Genomic DNA, 19,430 nt, shown 5'->3' on the forward strand with positions numbered 1-19,430 from the left:
CGTATTTCGTTCATTGATTCTTCAGTATTTGTATGTCTGGCTTTGGTCTAATTCTCTTATTTCTTTATCTAGTGTGGTGTTGTTACACTTAACTAGTTTTCCTCTTTTCAAGTTTGCTTTGGCACATTTTTCTAAGCCAAATTTCATGTTCATATCTTTGGTAAATCTATTATTATTATTTTTCCTTTTTTTTTATTATCATTCACAGATAATGAAACGTTACTAAACAGAGGTGAAAATATGAATTTTTCATCAACGGAAACCGATATCATACTGAACAGAACCATAACGCCCAGCGAAGACTACTTCGTGTACGTTAATACTCCTTTGGTCTTCCTTACTTAAGCTAAATGCCTCCCTCATATAATCCGTAGTCAACTGAGTCATTGAAGTGTCAAACTGATCTTAGATAAGGCGAAATTTGGTAGGTGTATCACTATATGCGGATATTTGGGGTATGCTGTTATTTTGAAAATACCTCACGATGTGACGACCGTGCATGGTTATGGATTGTCCTTTGACAAGGTATGGCACCCGTTCAGCCACCCTGCCAAGGATACGGGGAAGTCATTGGACTGCAGCATGGTGGATTGTGAAGAGGTAGCAGAAGAGCTCAACTGAGCCAATGATGCTTCTTATAATGACGCTGTGTGCAGGAATCCTAGAAGATCAGCAGTCAGAGTTACTAAGATCTATCAAGAGAGTAATTGTAACACATCCATGGGGGGCGGCGTCCATGGGGGGCGGCATCCATGGGGGGCGGCGTCCATGGGGGCGGCGTCCATGGGGGCGGCGTCCATGGGGGGCGGCGTCCATGGGGGGCGGCGTCCATGGGGGGCGGCGTCCATGGGGGGCGGCGTCCATGGGGGGCGGCGTCCATGGGGGGCGGCGTCCATGGGGGGCGGCGTCCATGGGGGGCGGCGTCCATGGTTGTGCTATCAGCTAATAAAAGATTCGCTATGACTCGAGCTAGCAGTTCAAGTTGATAATAATGGAACTGGATAGCGAGTCGTGGGAGTCAACGAACTGCGAAAAAAATCACCGTATTATGTTATGTTTCATCATAAGTTTGAATTTCTGCATCTTGCGAATCCATCTACAGCAGAAACAGAATAGACAGTACAGAGCAGGAATATTTGGAACAATGTTGGACGATAATATACTGGACAGTGGGTTGGGTACAGGGACAAAGTGGACTGTAGAAGTCTGAAATACACTTGACAATAGTGTATCTATGTATGTATGTACGTATTCCATTGCTATCAATTTGTATATCTGTATTTTTCCTGTTTTTCTGATCTCTGATTATATGTCTTTCAGCAATAACGTCCTCAAACAGAGCAGCGGTATTGACGTCCCTGGTAACTTTCAGTGGAAGCTAACAGTAAATCTTATTTTAAGCTGGTTCGTTGTGTTTGTCGTTCTCGTCAGAGGCATCAAGTCCTTAGGCAAGGTATTTCATTTCTCATTCCTCTCTTATGTATAACGTGTGTGTTCTACACAGTGTGTCCATGATTGTATCACCGTTCTACATTATGGGACGGGGAAGAGTAAGATGAAGAGATTTCGTTGCTATTTCTAGTAGTTCTAATGGCCATGTAAGCGTCCCTCATCAATTTGGTGTTTATCAACTAACTAGCGTGCTCGTGCCGTCAGAAATGACGGCATGAAAATTATACGGAAAATAAAATTTCCACCCCTTCCTTTCTTTCATTGCTATTACTTTCTCTCACTCCCTTTCACACAGGACTATTACTCTCACTACTTCTCCTTCACTGAATTGCCATTTTCTCTCCTCCTCCACGTCCGGCGTGATTTTGGACAAATGTGTGTGTGTGTGTGTGTGTGTGTGTGTGTGTGTGTGTGTGTGTGTGTGTGTGTGTGTGTGTGTGCGTGTGTGTGTGTGTGTGTAGGCGCAGGAGTGGATGTGTGGTAAGTAGCTTGCTAACCAACTGAGTGGACGATACAAGGACAGACAAGGGGTCGGGGGACGAATGGAACATATAATCGATGATAAATAAGTATAAAATTCGGATGAGAAACGAAAATGAATGAAAAAAAATAATTATGAAGTGAGGCACATGGCCGACCCCACAAACCACATTCCAACGTATGCGTTGGTATATATATATATATATATATATATATATATATATATATATATACTAGCAGTATAACCCAACCTTGTCCGGGTGCGACTCATTATGCCATCTACGATAAGTTTTGCTAGCTGAAAATCAACTAAAAAAGAAAGCCTTACAACGAAAAAACCCTTATGATGTAAATATGTTCATAATTCAAAAGATGATGAAATTAATAGGGAAAGTCTGAAGGCTGTTTTGCGTAAAATTATTAAGCATACGTAAATTTCATCCGTGTAATTGGCTATAGAAATACTTGTGCAAAACAACTTTTTGCGCTGTCCTGATTATACATAGCAGGGTCAATTTGTGATGAAGCAATTGCTGTCGATCTGTTGCTAAACAGTTTTGCTAGAATTCTATCACATTGGGCAGAAGGTGTCATTTTAAACCGGTTGCTGTCTTTCCCCAGCAAACTCTCTTCTTTCGAGGCATAATCTATGTATATATTAAACAGAACAACAAAAGTTATAATAGATGGCAGGGTCGGTACTTTTCACATATCTGTAATTTTTCAGATTAACACCCGCACGATTACCCAACCCTAATCCTAAACCTAATCCTAACCCTAACACTAACCCTAAACCCTAACCCTAACCCTAACCCTGACCCTAAAAAACGTAACCGTAACATTAATCCTAAACCCTAACCCTGACCCTAAAACCCTAACCCTAACACCCTAGTGAAAATCGTGGTAAATTTACAAAACATTGACGAACATGAGTTATATTTTACTGAATGATTGTGTACTTGCATGTGTATGCTTTGAGAGAGCGAGAGAGGAAGAGGTAGAGAGGGGGAGAGAAAGGAATAGGGGTAGTTAAAAGTTTTCTTATGACTGCTTCTCTTCACTGCCTATTATTCCATTAGAAATCTAAAGATGCACATAAGCACATAATAGAGAAAAATGAAACAAATATGGACGACTTGCTCCGAAACACCACCGAGTGGGGAACACTTCTCAAAAATAACCTGCAGTTGTTTCCTTCAAAATTCCTACATGCTTGAAATGTACATACATCAAGGTACATTTGTACCAAATTTTATGAAAAAATATTCATTTTCCTGGAAGTTAAGAGGAATTTAAGTGGAATTTCCGAATATTGTACCCCACCCCCTTCCAAAACACTTTCACCGAAAATTTTTGTATATTTGGAATCTACATAATAAATAATATATGCATAGAAAATTTCATTAAAAAATATTCATTTTTATGAAAGTTATGACCTTCCAAAGTTGGGGGATACAACTCTGTAGTTATGCCATCAATGTTTTGTAAATATACCACGATGTGAATGACTGTGTTTACTTGCACGTGTATACGTTTGAGAGAGCGAGAGAGGAAGAGGGGGAGAAATGAATAGAGATTGAGAGCAATGTGTATGTTGTTGTCACAGGTCATGTATGTGTGGTTGTGTGTGTTTTTACGTATCTATGTTATGAAAAATAGGTAAAGAATACTGAGATGAAAGTTTAATCTATGACGTTGTATGTATCCCTTTCTCTCTCTCTCCCTCTCCCTCTTTAACTCTTACTCTCTATATTTTTATGTTGAGCGCGTGTGTAAGAATTGCGTTCCAGGTAGAAGGGATGAAATATAAAAGTTGCTAGAAACAACAGCCAAATCTCCCTTAAATCACACAAAGTAAACGGAATTTTAAAAATCTAATTACTGCACTGGAAAGTTCACATCGAGAAAATTCCATTGATGTAAAAATTTTTACGAAAAAGTGGAAAATGTGGATTTCTATAAACATTCAAAAAGGCTTCACACAAACACACAACTTCAGATTTATATATTAAGATATATATAAATTTTTGCTTCGTGAAAACGTTAAGGTCGCCTAGGATCAATTTGGATGTCCGGTTGTGTTTTGTGTTTTGTTTTTCGTTCTACCCATGGTTGTTTTATGATTTGATTTAACATGTTTCCTTATCAGTGTAAAGCATATTACATTCATTTATTTTTTATTCTTTGTAAGTCATTTTATCACTTACACGAGAAGTGTTCTTCGTTATAACCCAAGTTTCTCTGTATAAGAGTAGCGAATGACAACTACCAAGATGTATTCTAGTCAAAATAAGCGAAACTAAGATTAAAAACGAGGTACTTTTGACAAGTCACCTGACAAGACACATCTGCATCAATAATGCACTACAACTGTTTGTACAGCATCTCACCCGCGATGCACCGATGCACGATGTGTCGAAACAATCGTAGTGAATAATAGTCTCGTGAATTTCATTTTCTTTCTCTCGTATTTCACACACACATATATATACGTGAATATCGAACAATGGCAATGAGTACTCAACACTGCATTGCTGGATAAAGATTCTTTATTTGTGCATTAAGGCTACCGTTGGCTTCCTGTTAAGGAATACTTCAACAATTATCAAACCAATCCCATGGAACATCGGTGTTTGTCTCCATTTTGGATTAATCCAATATAAAATACATGTATATACGTTTATATGTATGTAAAAAGATAGATAGATAGATAGATAGATAGATAGATAGATAGATAGATAGATAGATAGATAGATAGATATTTTATATGTATGTGAGTATGTATGTATAAACATGTGTCATTGATTACTCCATCTTCTGCAAACACTGTGAAACCTATGCACCGCTTGTGAGGTCATTATACGAACGAAACATGTCAATAATTGTTTACGTTTTCAGAAAACAGTATTTTTCATTGGCAAATATTGCCTTCATTTCTCCACATAGCATAATTATTTCTAGTTAGCATTTTATGATCTTTGTAGTAACACGTTAACACTGTCTTCAACACAAGTGCATAACATTGGCTTGGTAAGGGTGGTCGTGTGCCAAATTGTTCTTCTCGTAATTTTGCCTTATTTTTCGTGTGTTGTATTTTTATCCTTCCATGCTACCACATAATTTTGAGATTGCAATGAAGAAATAATTTGTCTCTTTTTTCACTGTTTATTTTTTAAGGTTGTTTACTTCACCGCTCTTTTCCCATATTTTGTGCTCTTGGCGTTGTTAATACGAGGTTCCACTCTTGAAGGATCATTAGACGGTGTTAAATACTACTTAACACCGAAATGGCACAAACTGACCGATTCCTCAGTGAGTACATCACATCTTTCCTCCATTTCTATCGATTGATCTATTTATCTGACCACACATACATACACACGCACACACACACGCACACACACACGCACACACACATATATATATATATCATAAATGAACATGAATAGAAATGTTGTTCAAATTATGTTATGTACGTTTCTATAGAATGGATATTTGTTGCTTATTAATGTATTACATCAAAAAACCACATAACCAGATCATTTGATCAAACTTCTTTGTACACTTGCCAGGTGTGTGCGTGTGTTTGTGTGTGTATGTGTGTGCGCGCACACGCGTGTTATGTTTGTGTGTAGCATGTGCATGTGCTTGCCTACATGTACATACATGCATACATATCTAATTATAAATAGATGAAAGTTTGATTTTCTTATTATGCGGGTATGGCAAATCAATATGTGAGAAATAAACTATTTTATCCAGTTAATAATTCGTTGTATTAGGGTGTTATTCTCCGGAGAAACAAAGTTCACGTCTTCTAGTGATATTTATTTAGTGGGTGGTGAGTTCTATATAATAAAAAAAAAGAACAGCTACTTTCATTAATGAGATTGTGAGTGAGATGTACTGCTGAGTTTCTGAATGTATATGTATGTTGTGAGAATATTTTTTTAGGAAATTTTCAGTAAGGCTAGATGAGGACTAAACTACTGCTCTTCTTCAATCGTTTGAATGACCATTAACGTGAAAATCAAAGTAGCAATTCAAGCGGCTTCAGCTTCCAAACGATTGTTTGATTAGTTGTTCGGTCAACCAATCAGTTCAATTTGTCGAAGTCCTTTCGTTGCCATTCGTGACCTCATTTATAACATGCTCTCTCTATCTATCTATGTATCTATCGATTGATCTATCTATCTGTCTATACATACATGAATACATACATACATACATACATACATACATACATACATGCATACACACACACACACACACACACACACACACACACACACACACACACACACACATCATAAATCAATATGAATAGAAACGTTCAAATTAGACAGCAAACCAATTGACAAATGAAGAAGTTAAATAGAACCAGCGCGTGTGCTGATTATTGGCATGATGACCCTCTTGGAGAAACGTTTCCGAAAAACCAAGGATGATTTTTATCATTCATGTGCACCAGCACAAAACTGTAATTGAGTACTTATGTAAAATGAAGAACTAATTCTATGTTTTCAGTCTGTCTTCAAACGAAATAAACATACTACTGAATAAGAATATCATCAAGAACATGTATTAAGCATTATGGCTGAAAGAACTGCAATCGTATGGTAACTTCTCAAAGGCATTTGATTGCGTAAACAAGAAATGTCACAAATTTCTATGATGAGAAGAATTGGTTCGTTAACGCTATTGTTCAGTGCCTATGTCCTTACTCCTTCCGGAAACACTAATGAATCTGAGACATCTTCAGGTGTCCTTCGTAGTGACACACACCTTACCGTTGCATGATTGTTATGAATTAAGTAATGCGTAAGTCTCTGTTGCAAGAAGCTGGATACACTGTCAGGAAAAATTTGTCCAAGAGATTTACTGCTGTATGACTGCTTGTATGAATCTTTACTGATTATGACAGCAATTTTAAGTGATACCCCCTTCACGACTCAAAGACGACTGACAAGTTTCGAAATTATATCGGCCAAATTGGGACTAAAATATTGAGTTGTCAGATAAATTCGTTCAGGTTTTTCTTTCCTTCTATTTAATTTAATCTTTATTTTTCATCATCAATTTTAACAAATCAGTCTATAATATATGTTCTTCATTATTCGCGGCTTCTTGCCAACGTTCCGCTAGCTTCTCAATGCCTTGACGATAGAAATCCCCGAGACTTAACTCGAATAATTCATCAAACCTCGTTTTCAGCTCCACAATATTGTTGAACGAAATGCTCCGCAAACTGTTGGCGCTTCGCAGACTGAAGGCGTTATATCAGGAGAATACAGTGGCTGCGGTAGAACCTCCCAACCAAGCTCTTCGATAGTATTTTAGTTCAAATTAGCGGGGTGGTGGCCAGCGTTGTCGTTTTGAAGAAGCATGCTGAGTTGCCGGTTGGACCGTTTGGACTTTGCCCATCGAGTGAAGGTGAGCATTTCATCTGCTGGGCCAATATCCTAGTGGAGGCACGGATCCTCGCAAATGAGCTTGTTCTATCGATCGTCATTAAACTGAACAGAACGGTCGGAACCTGGAGGGTCTGTGAGGTCGAATTTTCTCCACCTTAAAACGTGAAAATCTTTTCTGTGCAGTTCTTTTAGCAATTGTGCCTTCTTCTTATACAGACAAATGTCTCGAGTAGCATTGGCAGCTTTGGAAACTTGACTGAAAGCGAAAAGAAGCACGTGCCGAAAATGCTCGTATATATATATATTTTTTTTTTTTACTTAATTATTTTTTTCTTTTTGACATTCCGTTGGCATATGTCTGAAAAAAAAAAGTAAAATTTATTCAGATTTCAAAAACAATAAACAAAAGTTTTTGCGGAAGAATAGAGCCACGAAAAAAGAACATGGAACACTACGACAGAAAATAAAGTCACGAGCGAAATTATATGACAACGCAATACAACGAATTAAAAAGCAAAGTAGTGATTTCTACTGAACGAACCCCAGAATCATATATATATATATATATATATATATATATATATATATATATATATATATACCGTAAATCCTCGAGTATAATCCGCATTTTTTCCCAAAGTTTAAAGGTCAAAATCCCTAGTGCGTACTATATACGAGGTTAAAAATGAAAAATATTTTCTAAGCAATGTCCGAGTCCCTATTTGCTGTTTGGCAATGTTTATTCAGACGCCGGGCTTGTAACTGATAGTGATAAATATGTAAAGGCAATTCACTTAATATTTATTTTTCACTGACGTTATTACTGTTATTTCTTTATTTTCTGCAAACAAAGTGCACAAAAAGCTACACGTTTGCATTATGTTACATATACAATAATAATAAAGGACGTTACCGTATATAAGTTTACAAACCAAGGACGTTATATAGACCTCATTGACTCAAGTTAGAAAAGGGGCGCGTTATTATACACAAGGTTTAGGTTTTCAGAGGTACAGCCCCTAAATATCCCCTGCGTATTATACTCAAGGGCGGACTATACTCGAGGATTTACAGTATATATATATTTAGCTGAACATGCTTGGTACATTTTACTGTTATCTTGGATGTGACATGACAGATAGCAGAAATTCTTTTAGACAAAAACGCCAGCTAAGATCGGTTGCAAATGCACAAAAATTACTTTACCTAAGAATTTTTCAGTCAGTGATTGAATAGCAATTCTACTCTTTCCTGCTTTTCAAAGCTTGCACTGAAACCGTCCCGTCCTGTTCTTTTAGTAGCGAAGTCTGGACAATAATAGAAATACTAGTAGAAAATATAAATACAGGACATCGTTTATTTTTACAGTTTGTACTTGATGTCCATTTTACATCGCGCGCGCGCGCACACACAGAGAGTAAGAAAGCAAAGGCTGTAATGAATGGTTAATAGCAAGTGTAGAATTTCATAGCTGATAGCATTTTACGTTCTAAAAGATTAATGCTGATTGAACATGTTTATGAGAAGACAATATATATATATATATATATATATATATATATATATATATAGATAGTATTTATGGAATTTTAATTTACTGTCGGGTGACGTTTGGCCAGACCCTGTATATATTCGAATGAAAAAATGTGTCGCTCAAGAAGGACTTCAGTTTGAACAATTTTCATGATGTTTCATATTTAGATGCTTTTATTAAATTCATTCAGTTGTTAAACATGAATAAATCTTGGAATTAAATGGTTTTGATTTACTTGTCAGGTGACTTTTGGTCAACCCTATATATATATATATATATATATATATATATATATATATATATTAAAAATGATACATCTCTAAATCTTTCAGAGAGACTTAAGCAGTAGTGATACGATAAAGTAGTTGTATGCTGTCAACTTAATGTGACAGTCCCATGAAGGGTATCATACCACTGCTATCATTTCTAATTTTGTAATCAGTGAATGTGTTTCACTAGAATTATTATATGTTTACGAGAGCTTGACAGGCACCTTCCGCTAGCAAGTCATGATACTCCAGGCTGATGACGATCAAAAACTCAGAAACATGTCCCTGGTTTCAGGCTTGGCTGGGTGGAGGTGCTTGTCTCCCCCTCGTAAACATAAGGACACAGGAAATGTGTCAAGGCCTACAGGAAGCGGTGCAGCTTCCTAGAGCTAAATAGCAGTAGTATGATTCCCTTATTGGGACTGTCACGTTAAGTTGACAGCATACAAATACTTTATATATATATATATATATATATATATATATATATATATATAGTTTTGGTGAAGCATCGTGAGGTATAACTTCAAAGAAGCTTGTTGTGTAAAACGGAAACAATGCGAGAAGAAACAAAGTAAACTACAAAACGGAAAGAAAACAGAACAACGTTGCAGTTTTACATTGTATTTCTATATTTCGGGGTGAAAACCACTTCATCAGGACATCTGGAAAAAGTAGTAGTTTCCAACTACTGCTGTTTTCTTTTCCTTTTGTAGCTTACTTTGTACCTCTTCGCATTGTTCCGGCCTTACCCAACAACTTTCTTTAAAACGTGTGTGTGTGTGTGTGTGTGTGTGTGTGTGTGTGTGTGTGTGTGTGTGTGTGTGTGTGTGTGTGTGTGTGTGTGTTGATCTGTTTGTTTATTTATTTATTTTATTTTTTAGGTGTGGAGTGACGCTGCCACGCAAGTATTTTATTCTCTGAGCATCTCATCAGGTGGGCTCATCACAATGTCAAGTTACAATAAATTCAACAACAATTGCTTAAGGTGAGCTTATACTTTTTTATAAATATTGGTTTCAAATTTTGTCACAAGGCCAGCAATTCTGGGATAAGGTGTAAGTCGATTAGACCGACCCCAGTGTTCAACTGGTATTTATCTTATCGACCCCTAAAGGGATGGAAAGCGAAGTGGTCTTCGGCGGGATTTGAACACGGAAAATAAAGGCGGACGAAATGCCGCTAAGCGTTTTATCCGGCATACTAACGATTCTGTCTTACTTTGTCTATACATCGTTGTTGTCGTTGTTATTGCTGTTGGTGATAGTCGTAGCAGTAGTGGTAGTGGTGGTATTTTAGCTCCAAGTAAACTTTAATCGAGAAGACCTCGTATCAAAGGCGCTCCTGCCGTATCCACATCGTCTCAAAGGTGCGTGGCCTAGTTGTTAAAGTGTTGCACTCACGATCGCAAGATTGTAGTTTCGATTCCCGGACCGAGTGGTGCGTAGTGTTCTGGAGCAAAACGCTTCATTTCGCATTGCTCCAGTTCACTCAGCTGTAAATGAGCGACCCTGCAACGGATTGGCATCCCGTTCACAGGGGCTGTTATGATTTTGCTCACTTATATATCATGGAAACCGGGTAACCGACCCATGAATCCTAAGACTCGAGACACCGCAATGTTCAGGGATGATGAAGCTACAATGTTTTTCATTGAGCCATGTGGCCTCCCATTTTTTACGAATGTTGATGTGAATTGGAGGTTTTAGCTGTTGTTTCTAACAGGTCGACCAACCATCTAATATCTCCCTTACGTATTTCTTCGTGTCATTTTTTTTTACACTGTAGGGAAAGATTTGAGAGAGATTTAGCTACTATTTCTAAACCTAAAGTCAGTTTCCAAACGTCAGTCAGTGTCACGAAAATCGAATCCACGGAGAACTGAACAGCCATGGACATGGATCGTATCCCGCCTTTGGTACTGCACTGCGTTCATAGCCACGACATAATAGTCAACAATGCATTCCACGGGTTGTCACGTGTTGTCGCTCTTAATGTTTCATTCAAAATGAATGGCACCGTTGTTGTTTCTGCTACTAGGGCTATTTTTGTTATTGATGTTGATTTTGTTGCTTTAGTTTGGTCCCAGGACAATTTTGATCAAATAGATCAATCTATGGGCAAAACCATCCCAGCACCTTTGAGCGTTTTTCGTATTTTCAGAGATATCAATATCTAAGGCTGAATTATCTAACGTATCCTTTTCCATGAGCAGGATGTGATTTGAAGAAGAATGAACTGTTAATTCTAGATAATCGACCGATCGACCGCATAAGTACTCCTTCATGAGAGTATGCCATATGTTTTGGTGGCATAAAAAACGCACGGGCATGTTAGATGCACCCAAATTCCAGCAGTGCATAGTTGGGAAAAGAGTTTTTAATGCATTAAAGCTTATGGGAGACCCAGCTTCGCAAACTGAACCTGAGGTAATTTTTCGATGTATTTTGTAGGGAGGAGAGATGCGTTTTGTATGCCATCAAATGTGGTGATTGGATATAAATCTAGCGGGAAAGCGGGAGATATCACTGAATAGCAAAATTTGCAAAAACTAATTTTGTTAAAATTAAGAATTAAAAAAATGTTCACTGATTAGTTTCTTTTGAAGATTGACATAATCTGGTCTTTTTCTCTGCAGGGATTCCATATTGGTGCCACTTGTTGACTGTTTCACAAGCTTCTTCTCTGGATTTGTAATTTTTACTGTTCTGGGTTTTATGTCCAAAGTGAAAGGCGTCGATGTTGATACTGTTGTCAAAGGAGGTTAGTTTTCTGGAGAGATTTTTATCTTTCTTGGCACCCCACCTCGATGGTGGATAGTAGACTCGGTACACTACAGATACATAATCACCATCATCATCACCACCACCACCACCATCATCATCATCACCACCACCACCATCATCATCATCACCACCACCACCATCATCATCATCACCACCACCACCATCATCATCATCACCACCACCACCATCATCATCATCACCACCACCACCACCATCATCATCACCACCACCACCATCATCATCATCACCACCACCACCATCATCATCACCACCACCACCACCACCATCATCATCACCACCACCACCATCATCATCATCACCACCACCACTATCATCATCATCACCACCACCACCACCATCATCATCACCACCACCACCATCATTATCCTCATCATCCTCACCCCTGGATACTACCGTTTCGGGTCCTAAGGCTATCCAGTTTCCATGGCGTATAAGTGACCGAGATTACAACATTAACACTGTATAGAATGTCAGTCCATCGCTAGGCCACTCATTTACAGCTGAATGAACTGGATCGACGTGAAATGAAGCGTTTTCCACAAGAACACAGCGCACCCTACGGTCCGGGAATTGAAAACACGACCTTGCGATCGTGAGTACGACACATTAACCACCAGACCGATAGAATAGGTATCAGACTTTTAAAATAAAAACCTAAGTATTGGAATCGATTTGTTGACTAAAACCCTCCAATGCGGTGCCCCAACATGGCCGCAGTTTTTTTATTGAAACAAGTAAAAGTACCTCCGCCATCACCTCCTTTCTCCAAAATTTTTAACCTTGTACCAATATAAAAATCTTCATTTCGCGTCACGCGGTACGGAGAATGGCAGAATCGATAGAGTGCCATAGCTAAATGCCTAAAAGTACTTAGTTGCTTTTGTTTATGCTATGAGTTCGAATCCCAACCAGGCCTGCTTTGTCTTTCATCTCTCCAAGGTCTATTAAATAAGTAACAATCCTTTCCTCAGCCGTGAAGGAAGTGGGGGGAAAAAACAAAAATACGGCTTTACATTGAAATTAGAAATCTTCACCCCTACGCCAGAAGAAAACGGCGCTCTGGCAGAATCATTAAAGTATCGGACAAAACACTATGTGGCATTTCTTCCGACTCGTTGCGTTCTGAGGTCGACCTTGTCTTTCATCAATGAAATAAGTACCAATTGAGCACTGGGGTCGATGTACTCCAGTTTTCCCTCCCATCAAAATTGCTGGCACAATTGTTAACGTGCCGAACAAAATGCTTTGCTGTATTTCTTCCGATTCATTCGGTTCTGAATAAAATTTCCGCTGAGGATGACTTTGTCTTTCATCCTTTCGGGGCTGGTAAAATAAGTACCAGTTGTGCACTGGAGGCGATGTAATCGACTATTTCCCTCGCCCTAAAACTACTGGCCTTGTGCCAAAATTAGAAGCCATTATTAAGTTGGCGAGCTGGCAGAATCGTTGGCACATCGGAAGAAATGTTTTGTTTTTTTTTTAGCATTTACGTTCGTCCTTTCGGGATCGATAAAATAAGTATCGTCTGAGCACTGGGTCGATATAATCAACTGTCCACCTCCCCTAAAATTACTGGCCTTGTACCAACATTTAAAACTAATATTTTTCTACAAGAAAGCCTGTTAAATCAATGAAAGTGGTTCAAACATCCAGAATCACTTCAACCAGTTTTCAAGATGACGGCAGTAAATAATAAATACTGAGTTGTGGCACTTATTGACTTAAGTGCGACAACGACTGCTTGTACGAGTTTCCTTCTATCTAAACAAACGTTAAATGAGAACTAAGCAGATTGAAGCAGCTGTCTTAGTGGTTTTGTGTTAGTTTATTCGGATCTACTCCATCAATTAAGACAATGATCAGAGACTCCTTGACGATTTATCGATGTGGGCAGGTTCAACAGGGACTGAAACAGAGATCAAGAGAGATGTTGAGTGAGGGTTTAACAGCAACACAAGAATGAAATAAATAGCAGAATGTGTAATGAAGTGATCGGAGATAATATGAACGTCGAGTTGATTGTCATTTTTATGATTGTAAGTACACTTATTAAACAAGAAGCGTACCAACTGTGTCATTTATCGAAAATATATTGTTGCACACTCTTTGTTAGTTGAACAAAAAAACATTTAGCGCTTTGGCGGGTATGAGGGAATAATTGTTACTGATAGAGAAATTTTCTGAAACAAATTTACTCTTAGAAGCCATCTGCAAAAAAAAAGCAACAGCTAAGTTAAACTTAATATATTTAATTTAAGGAACATTAAAAGGTAACTAGAAATAATTGTGGCGAAGTAAAAGATAATGATTTCGTTGAATAAACTAGAGGGTGAGTGTTTGAAACACGTGTTGTAAATGTTGTTAAACCCCAGGTCAGCTCTGATGGATCAAACCTATGGTCAAATTTGTTCCAACAGTACCAATCCCTTCTTTTTTTATAGCTTTTTATTTTAAGATAACTGGGTATGATTATAAGAGATTTGGCTGTTATTTTACACAGGTTGAGTGAATGAGTACAGTTCCTTGTTGGCTCTCGTGTGGTTTGTTGTTGTATAACCCCAGGTCGACGATAACCGAGTAGTCCTGTGATCAAATACATTTCAGCCATGACCATGCCGGTCTTTTAGCGATATTAAAAATTGTTTACTCTCTTTTACTAGTTTCAGTCATTTGACTGCAGCCATGCTGGAGCACCGCCTTTAATCGACCCCAGACTTATTCTTTGTAAGCCTAGTACTTATTATATCGGTCTCTTTTGCCGAACCTCTAAGTTACGGGGACGTAAACACACCAGCATCGGTCGTCAAGCGATGTTGGGGGGACAAACACAGACACACAAACATATACACACAAATCCACTCACAAGGCTTTGGTCGGCCCGAGGCTATAGTAGCAGACACTTGCCCAAGGTGCCACGCAGTGGGACTGAACCCAGAACCATGTGGTTGGTAAGCAAGCTACTTACCACACAGCCACTCCTGCGCCTACGCTTAGCAGCATTTCGTCTGTCTTTATGTTCTGAGTTCAAATTCAATGTAATCGACTTACCCAACTCCCCACGAACTTGCTGGCCTTGTTCCAAAAATTGAAACCAATACTGCATTAAATTGACTCTGCTCTTCTTCAATTTTTTTATGTTACAGGGCCAGGTTTAGCGTTTATCGCTTACCCAGAAGCTATCACGAAAATGCCGTCTCCAACAGTTTGGGCCATTCTCTTCTTCTTGATGATGATCACCATCGGTTTTAGTTCACAGGTAAACTCCGTTTCATTTGAACGTTGAAATATTGAAGCTAAACAAGAGTTATCTATAATACGTTATTAAATTTTTACTTTTTAATTGGACCTCTTATTTCTGCTAGATTTGTAATTTCAACAAGCCTCAAAAATATCGTTTCATCGTTTCTTGTTGTTAACCCTAGAACACACACACACACGCACACGAATATATATATATATATATATATATATATATATATATATATATATATATATATATATATATATATATATAATAATAATAATAATACAAAGAATATATATACATGTATACACACATATATGTACATACTTACATCTACATGTGTATATATATGCATATCAGGGTACAGGACGTTAGAACAATGAACTACAGACAACGGAACGAACACATAGGAACGGAAAGCCACTTGGAATATCCCTTCATCAGCTGTCTCTATTCCAACTAGACGTTTCGAAGATAAGACAGAACGTACTCTAGAATAGTTTCTTCCTGAGTAGTGGATCAACCCACTACACAGAGGATTCCAAGGTGGCAAACACAAACCAAGACAGGAAAAATTGGACAGTGAAAACAACATTCAAAAGCCGTACGGCCAAACGCGAGTCTGAGGTAGAACGCTAGTAGTTCGTCTTGCCTTCACAGCGGCTGGAGTGAAAAGAAAGTTGACCACAGGTATATATATATATATATAGATATATATATATAGATATATATATATATATATATATATAATTATGATAATAATATTAGGGATAAAAATCCAAATTTACAGGGAAAAATTCAATTCAATTTAATTTATCAAAATTAAAATTAAATTAAATTTCACAATATATAATATATAAATATATAATTTAGAGAGAAAAAAACACAATTATTGAATTCATCCATGAAAATCCACAATCACATATAGAAAAATTTAATAAGTAAATACACACTTATTATTAAATTTTTCTATATGTGATTGTGGATTTTCATGGATGAATTCAATAATTTTGGTTTTTTTCTCTAAATTATATATATATATATATATATATATATATATATATATATATATATATATCTGTAAAAATACGTGACACTTATTCGGTTGCCATGATAAAACTCCGAGTTTCGGATGCCGGGGTGGGAACCCACGCCAACATCTCTTCAGTTATCCGGCAATTGAAAATTCCTGTGAAAAACATATTTTTACAGATAAATTCCTCTATTTACATAATATCGAGGTCTCTTTCTTTCTTTTGTTGTCCTTCCTATCAATAAATATATATATATATATATATATATATATATATATATATATATATATATATATATATATATATATATATATATATATGTTTTTGTGTGTCTGTGTTTACCCCCACCATCGCTTGACAACCGATGTTGTTGTTTAGGAACAGAAACAACAACCACAAGAGGCGGGAAATGGCAAGGACCAACAGGTAGACATAAGAACCAACACTAACACGAACAACACATACACCGACACCAGGTACAATAACAACGAGAATATCACAAGCGATAATCAGAGATAGTAGTAGTAGTAGTAGTAGTAGTAGTAGTAGTAGTAGTAGTAGTAGTAGTAGTAGTAGTAGTAGTAGTAATGGGGTTGATGATGGTGGCAGTGATGGTGGTAGTGGTAGTGGTAGTGAGGAAGATAGCCCTAGAAAGGCCAACAACATGAACACCCACCCATTTCTTCAATATATGCGACAAATCTTACAACATGAGTATTTACCCGACAACGCTACCCTTTAACAAAAGGGTCTGCATCCCAAGACATACTAGTGACCACTATAACTAAGACAAAAACTTAGACAGATTTTAGAACTATGCACTAAGAGACAGAATAGGACAAAGGCCCAACAACTCAAGAATATACCCACAAGTGGCCTACGTAAGCTCATGCAGCGCACGAGGAATGGAGAGGTGGGTGTCACCCCACAGACAAGTCCGGCAGGATGTCGATAGACAGCTTGCTGATCTACTTCGGCAGGATGTCGATAGACTTGCATTGCCGAACCCAGACAATGCAACCTTACTTCGCCAATATGAAAGTGACAATTTTACAGGCGCATGAGGAGAGAGAAAAGGTCCTCAATGCCCACATGATGATGTGGACAATTGTTCTTGGATCTAGGAAACGCACAGCCAACAATTTCCAAGCCTGGAACAACGATATCCCGACGCTGTATGGACTCCGCAAGGACCACAAAATAACCACTGATCCAGTGGCGGGACTACCAACAAGACCAGTCTGTGGAGCGAATATCGCTAGCAACTACAGGATTTCCTACTTCCTCTCAATGATCATACGCCCCATAATCCAGATGTCACCAGATGTTTGTGACAGCACGAGATCTCAGCAGGATTCTGCGACCTGACAGGATGTATAATGGGTAGAATGGATGTTGTATCCCTATACCCATCTATCGATGTGGATTTTGTGGTGGAGAAGTGCGTGGAGATGATCAGCAAGAGCGAAGTGGAGTTCCGCAATGTCAAGATTACCCTACGAAACACCCTAACCATAGGCTACCACTACTAGATACAGAACTCTGGATGGAAACTATGAATAATAAAACCCAAATCCTTCATTCACACAATGCTAAACTTATGGCCTCCAAATATCTGATCCACCGGAACTCAGCTATCGCGGACAATGGTAAATTCAATATATTTATGGCAGACCTCATCAGGGTAATAAGAAATGTGTCCCGTATGTGCGACCCTACAGAGTTAAAGAGACACATACAACACTTCGTTCACCGCATGCAGTTCTCAGGATACAGCTATAGGAAAAGGATCAGAGTATATAAAGGAGCCATGAAGAAATTTGAAAGTATCATACGTAACGATAGGAAAGGGATTTGCCCACTCTATAGGAGCAAGTCATGGAAAGGACTAAGAAGAAAATAGGGAAAGTCATCTCATGGTATGATAGCCACAAATACCAGAGTATCATGTTCGTCGACACCACCCCTAGAGGCGAACTGGAGTACCTCTTTAGAAGGGCCTTAGACAAACTTAAGCTAAGAATTAAGGTTGTAGAAAGGCCAGACAACCCTATCAAATCCCTAATCGATAGAACTTACCCTTTTAGTAGAAACCCCTGTACTAATAGGAACTGTATTGTATGTAAATTTAGCCCACAGACAAACTGTAAAGCTAGGAATGTAGTCTGTAGTATAAGATGTACAGAGGGATGGTGCAGCAACAAGACAACGATGTACGTTGGGGAGACAGCGTGGAGCATAGGAGAGCGGGTAAATGAGCATTGGAGGGAACTTAAGGAAGAGAAGAGCTCATCGGTTCTAGACCAGCATGCCAAGCAGGAACACGGGGGCTCACTCAACAACATAGAAGTTAAAATCTTGTCCACACATAGAACAGACGCAACGCTTGGACAAATTACGGAAGCTACACACATAATAGAAGATAAACCTAACCTGAATAGAAAACTAGAATGGAACAATAGGAATACAAAATGGCAGATCGTTAGTAAGGAGAGACACACAAAAAAGAAAGAAGAAAGCAAAAGACCACTGATGAGGTCACAGAAGTGTGACGAAAGAACTCTGGTCGAAATGCAATCAATATAAGATAAAGCTGAAGCAAGTGAACACCAAATATATAGTGCGTGTGTTTTCATTGGCTCAACTGGCAACATGACCATCCCCAAATAGAACAATATATATATATATTCAGTTGGCTTCGGTGCCGTATCTGCTACAGAAATCCATTCAGATATTGGTCTGTCCGTGACTATGGTAGAAGATACCTTCTTCACTGCATTAGGATTGAACACAGAACCACATAGTTGTGAAGCAAACTCTTTAACTACTCAGACCTAGCCATAAATGTTTTACTGGACTAAGCATTTTGAAGTAGCTGGATAATTCTGCAGGTTGAAACGCATGCTCCAAAAGAAATGTCAGTTAAATAAATCATGAAAAGCTTCTAAACGAACAGCCTAGAGGAATATAATAAAGATTAAACTATATTACTGCAGTAAGGAAGGACAAAAATCTGAGAAGACTAATGTTGGTCAGCTTCGAAAAATACGAAGTTCACAAAGTGTAATAAACCAGCTTGTTGTCAAGAAAATACGTCTTAATTTTAAGGTAGGATCTTCCAACGGAGATTTTGGTTCGAAATATTAGACATTTCTCTTGCTTCATGATGAAATAAGTTATTTCACTTAGTGAACTT

General features: G+C 38.1%; 1 protein-coding gene across 3 annotated transcripts in view; it reads left to right on the forward strand.

Moving 5' to 3' along the window:
* The window catches only part of LOC106877389 (sodium- and chloride-dependent glycine transporter 1), a 55,121-nt gene that overhangs the window by 22,001 nt on the left and 13,690 nt on the right, over positions 1 to 19,430 (forward strand). For all 3 annotated transcript variants that reach the window (XM_089338355.1, XM_089338356.1, XM_089338354.1), the window contains 6 exons: positions 209 to 311; positions 1,321 to 1,453; positions 5,110 to 5,244; positions 10,034 to 10,137; positions 11,788 to 11,912; positions 15,100 to 15,212. In XM_089338355.1, coding sequence (XP_089194481.1) covers positions 209 to 311; positions 1,321 to 1,453; positions 5,110 to 5,244; positions 10,034 to 10,137; positions 11,788 to 11,912; positions 15,100 to 15,212 — 713 coding nt within the window. The remainder of the gene's footprint in view (positions 1 to 208; positions 312 to 1,320; positions 1,454 to 5,109; positions 5,245 to 10,033; positions 10,138 to 11,787; positions 11,913 to 15,099; positions 15,213 to 19,430) is intronic.

Source organism: Octopus bimaculoides, chromosome 20 (genome assembly GCF_046866305.1).
Source record: "Octopus bimaculoides isolate indiv1 chromosome 20, ASM4686630v1, whole genome shotgun sequence".
In the NCBI taxonomy this organism is placed as follows: Eukaryota; Metazoa; Mollusca; class Cephalopoda; order Octopoda; family Octopodidae; genus Octopus; species Octopus bimaculoides.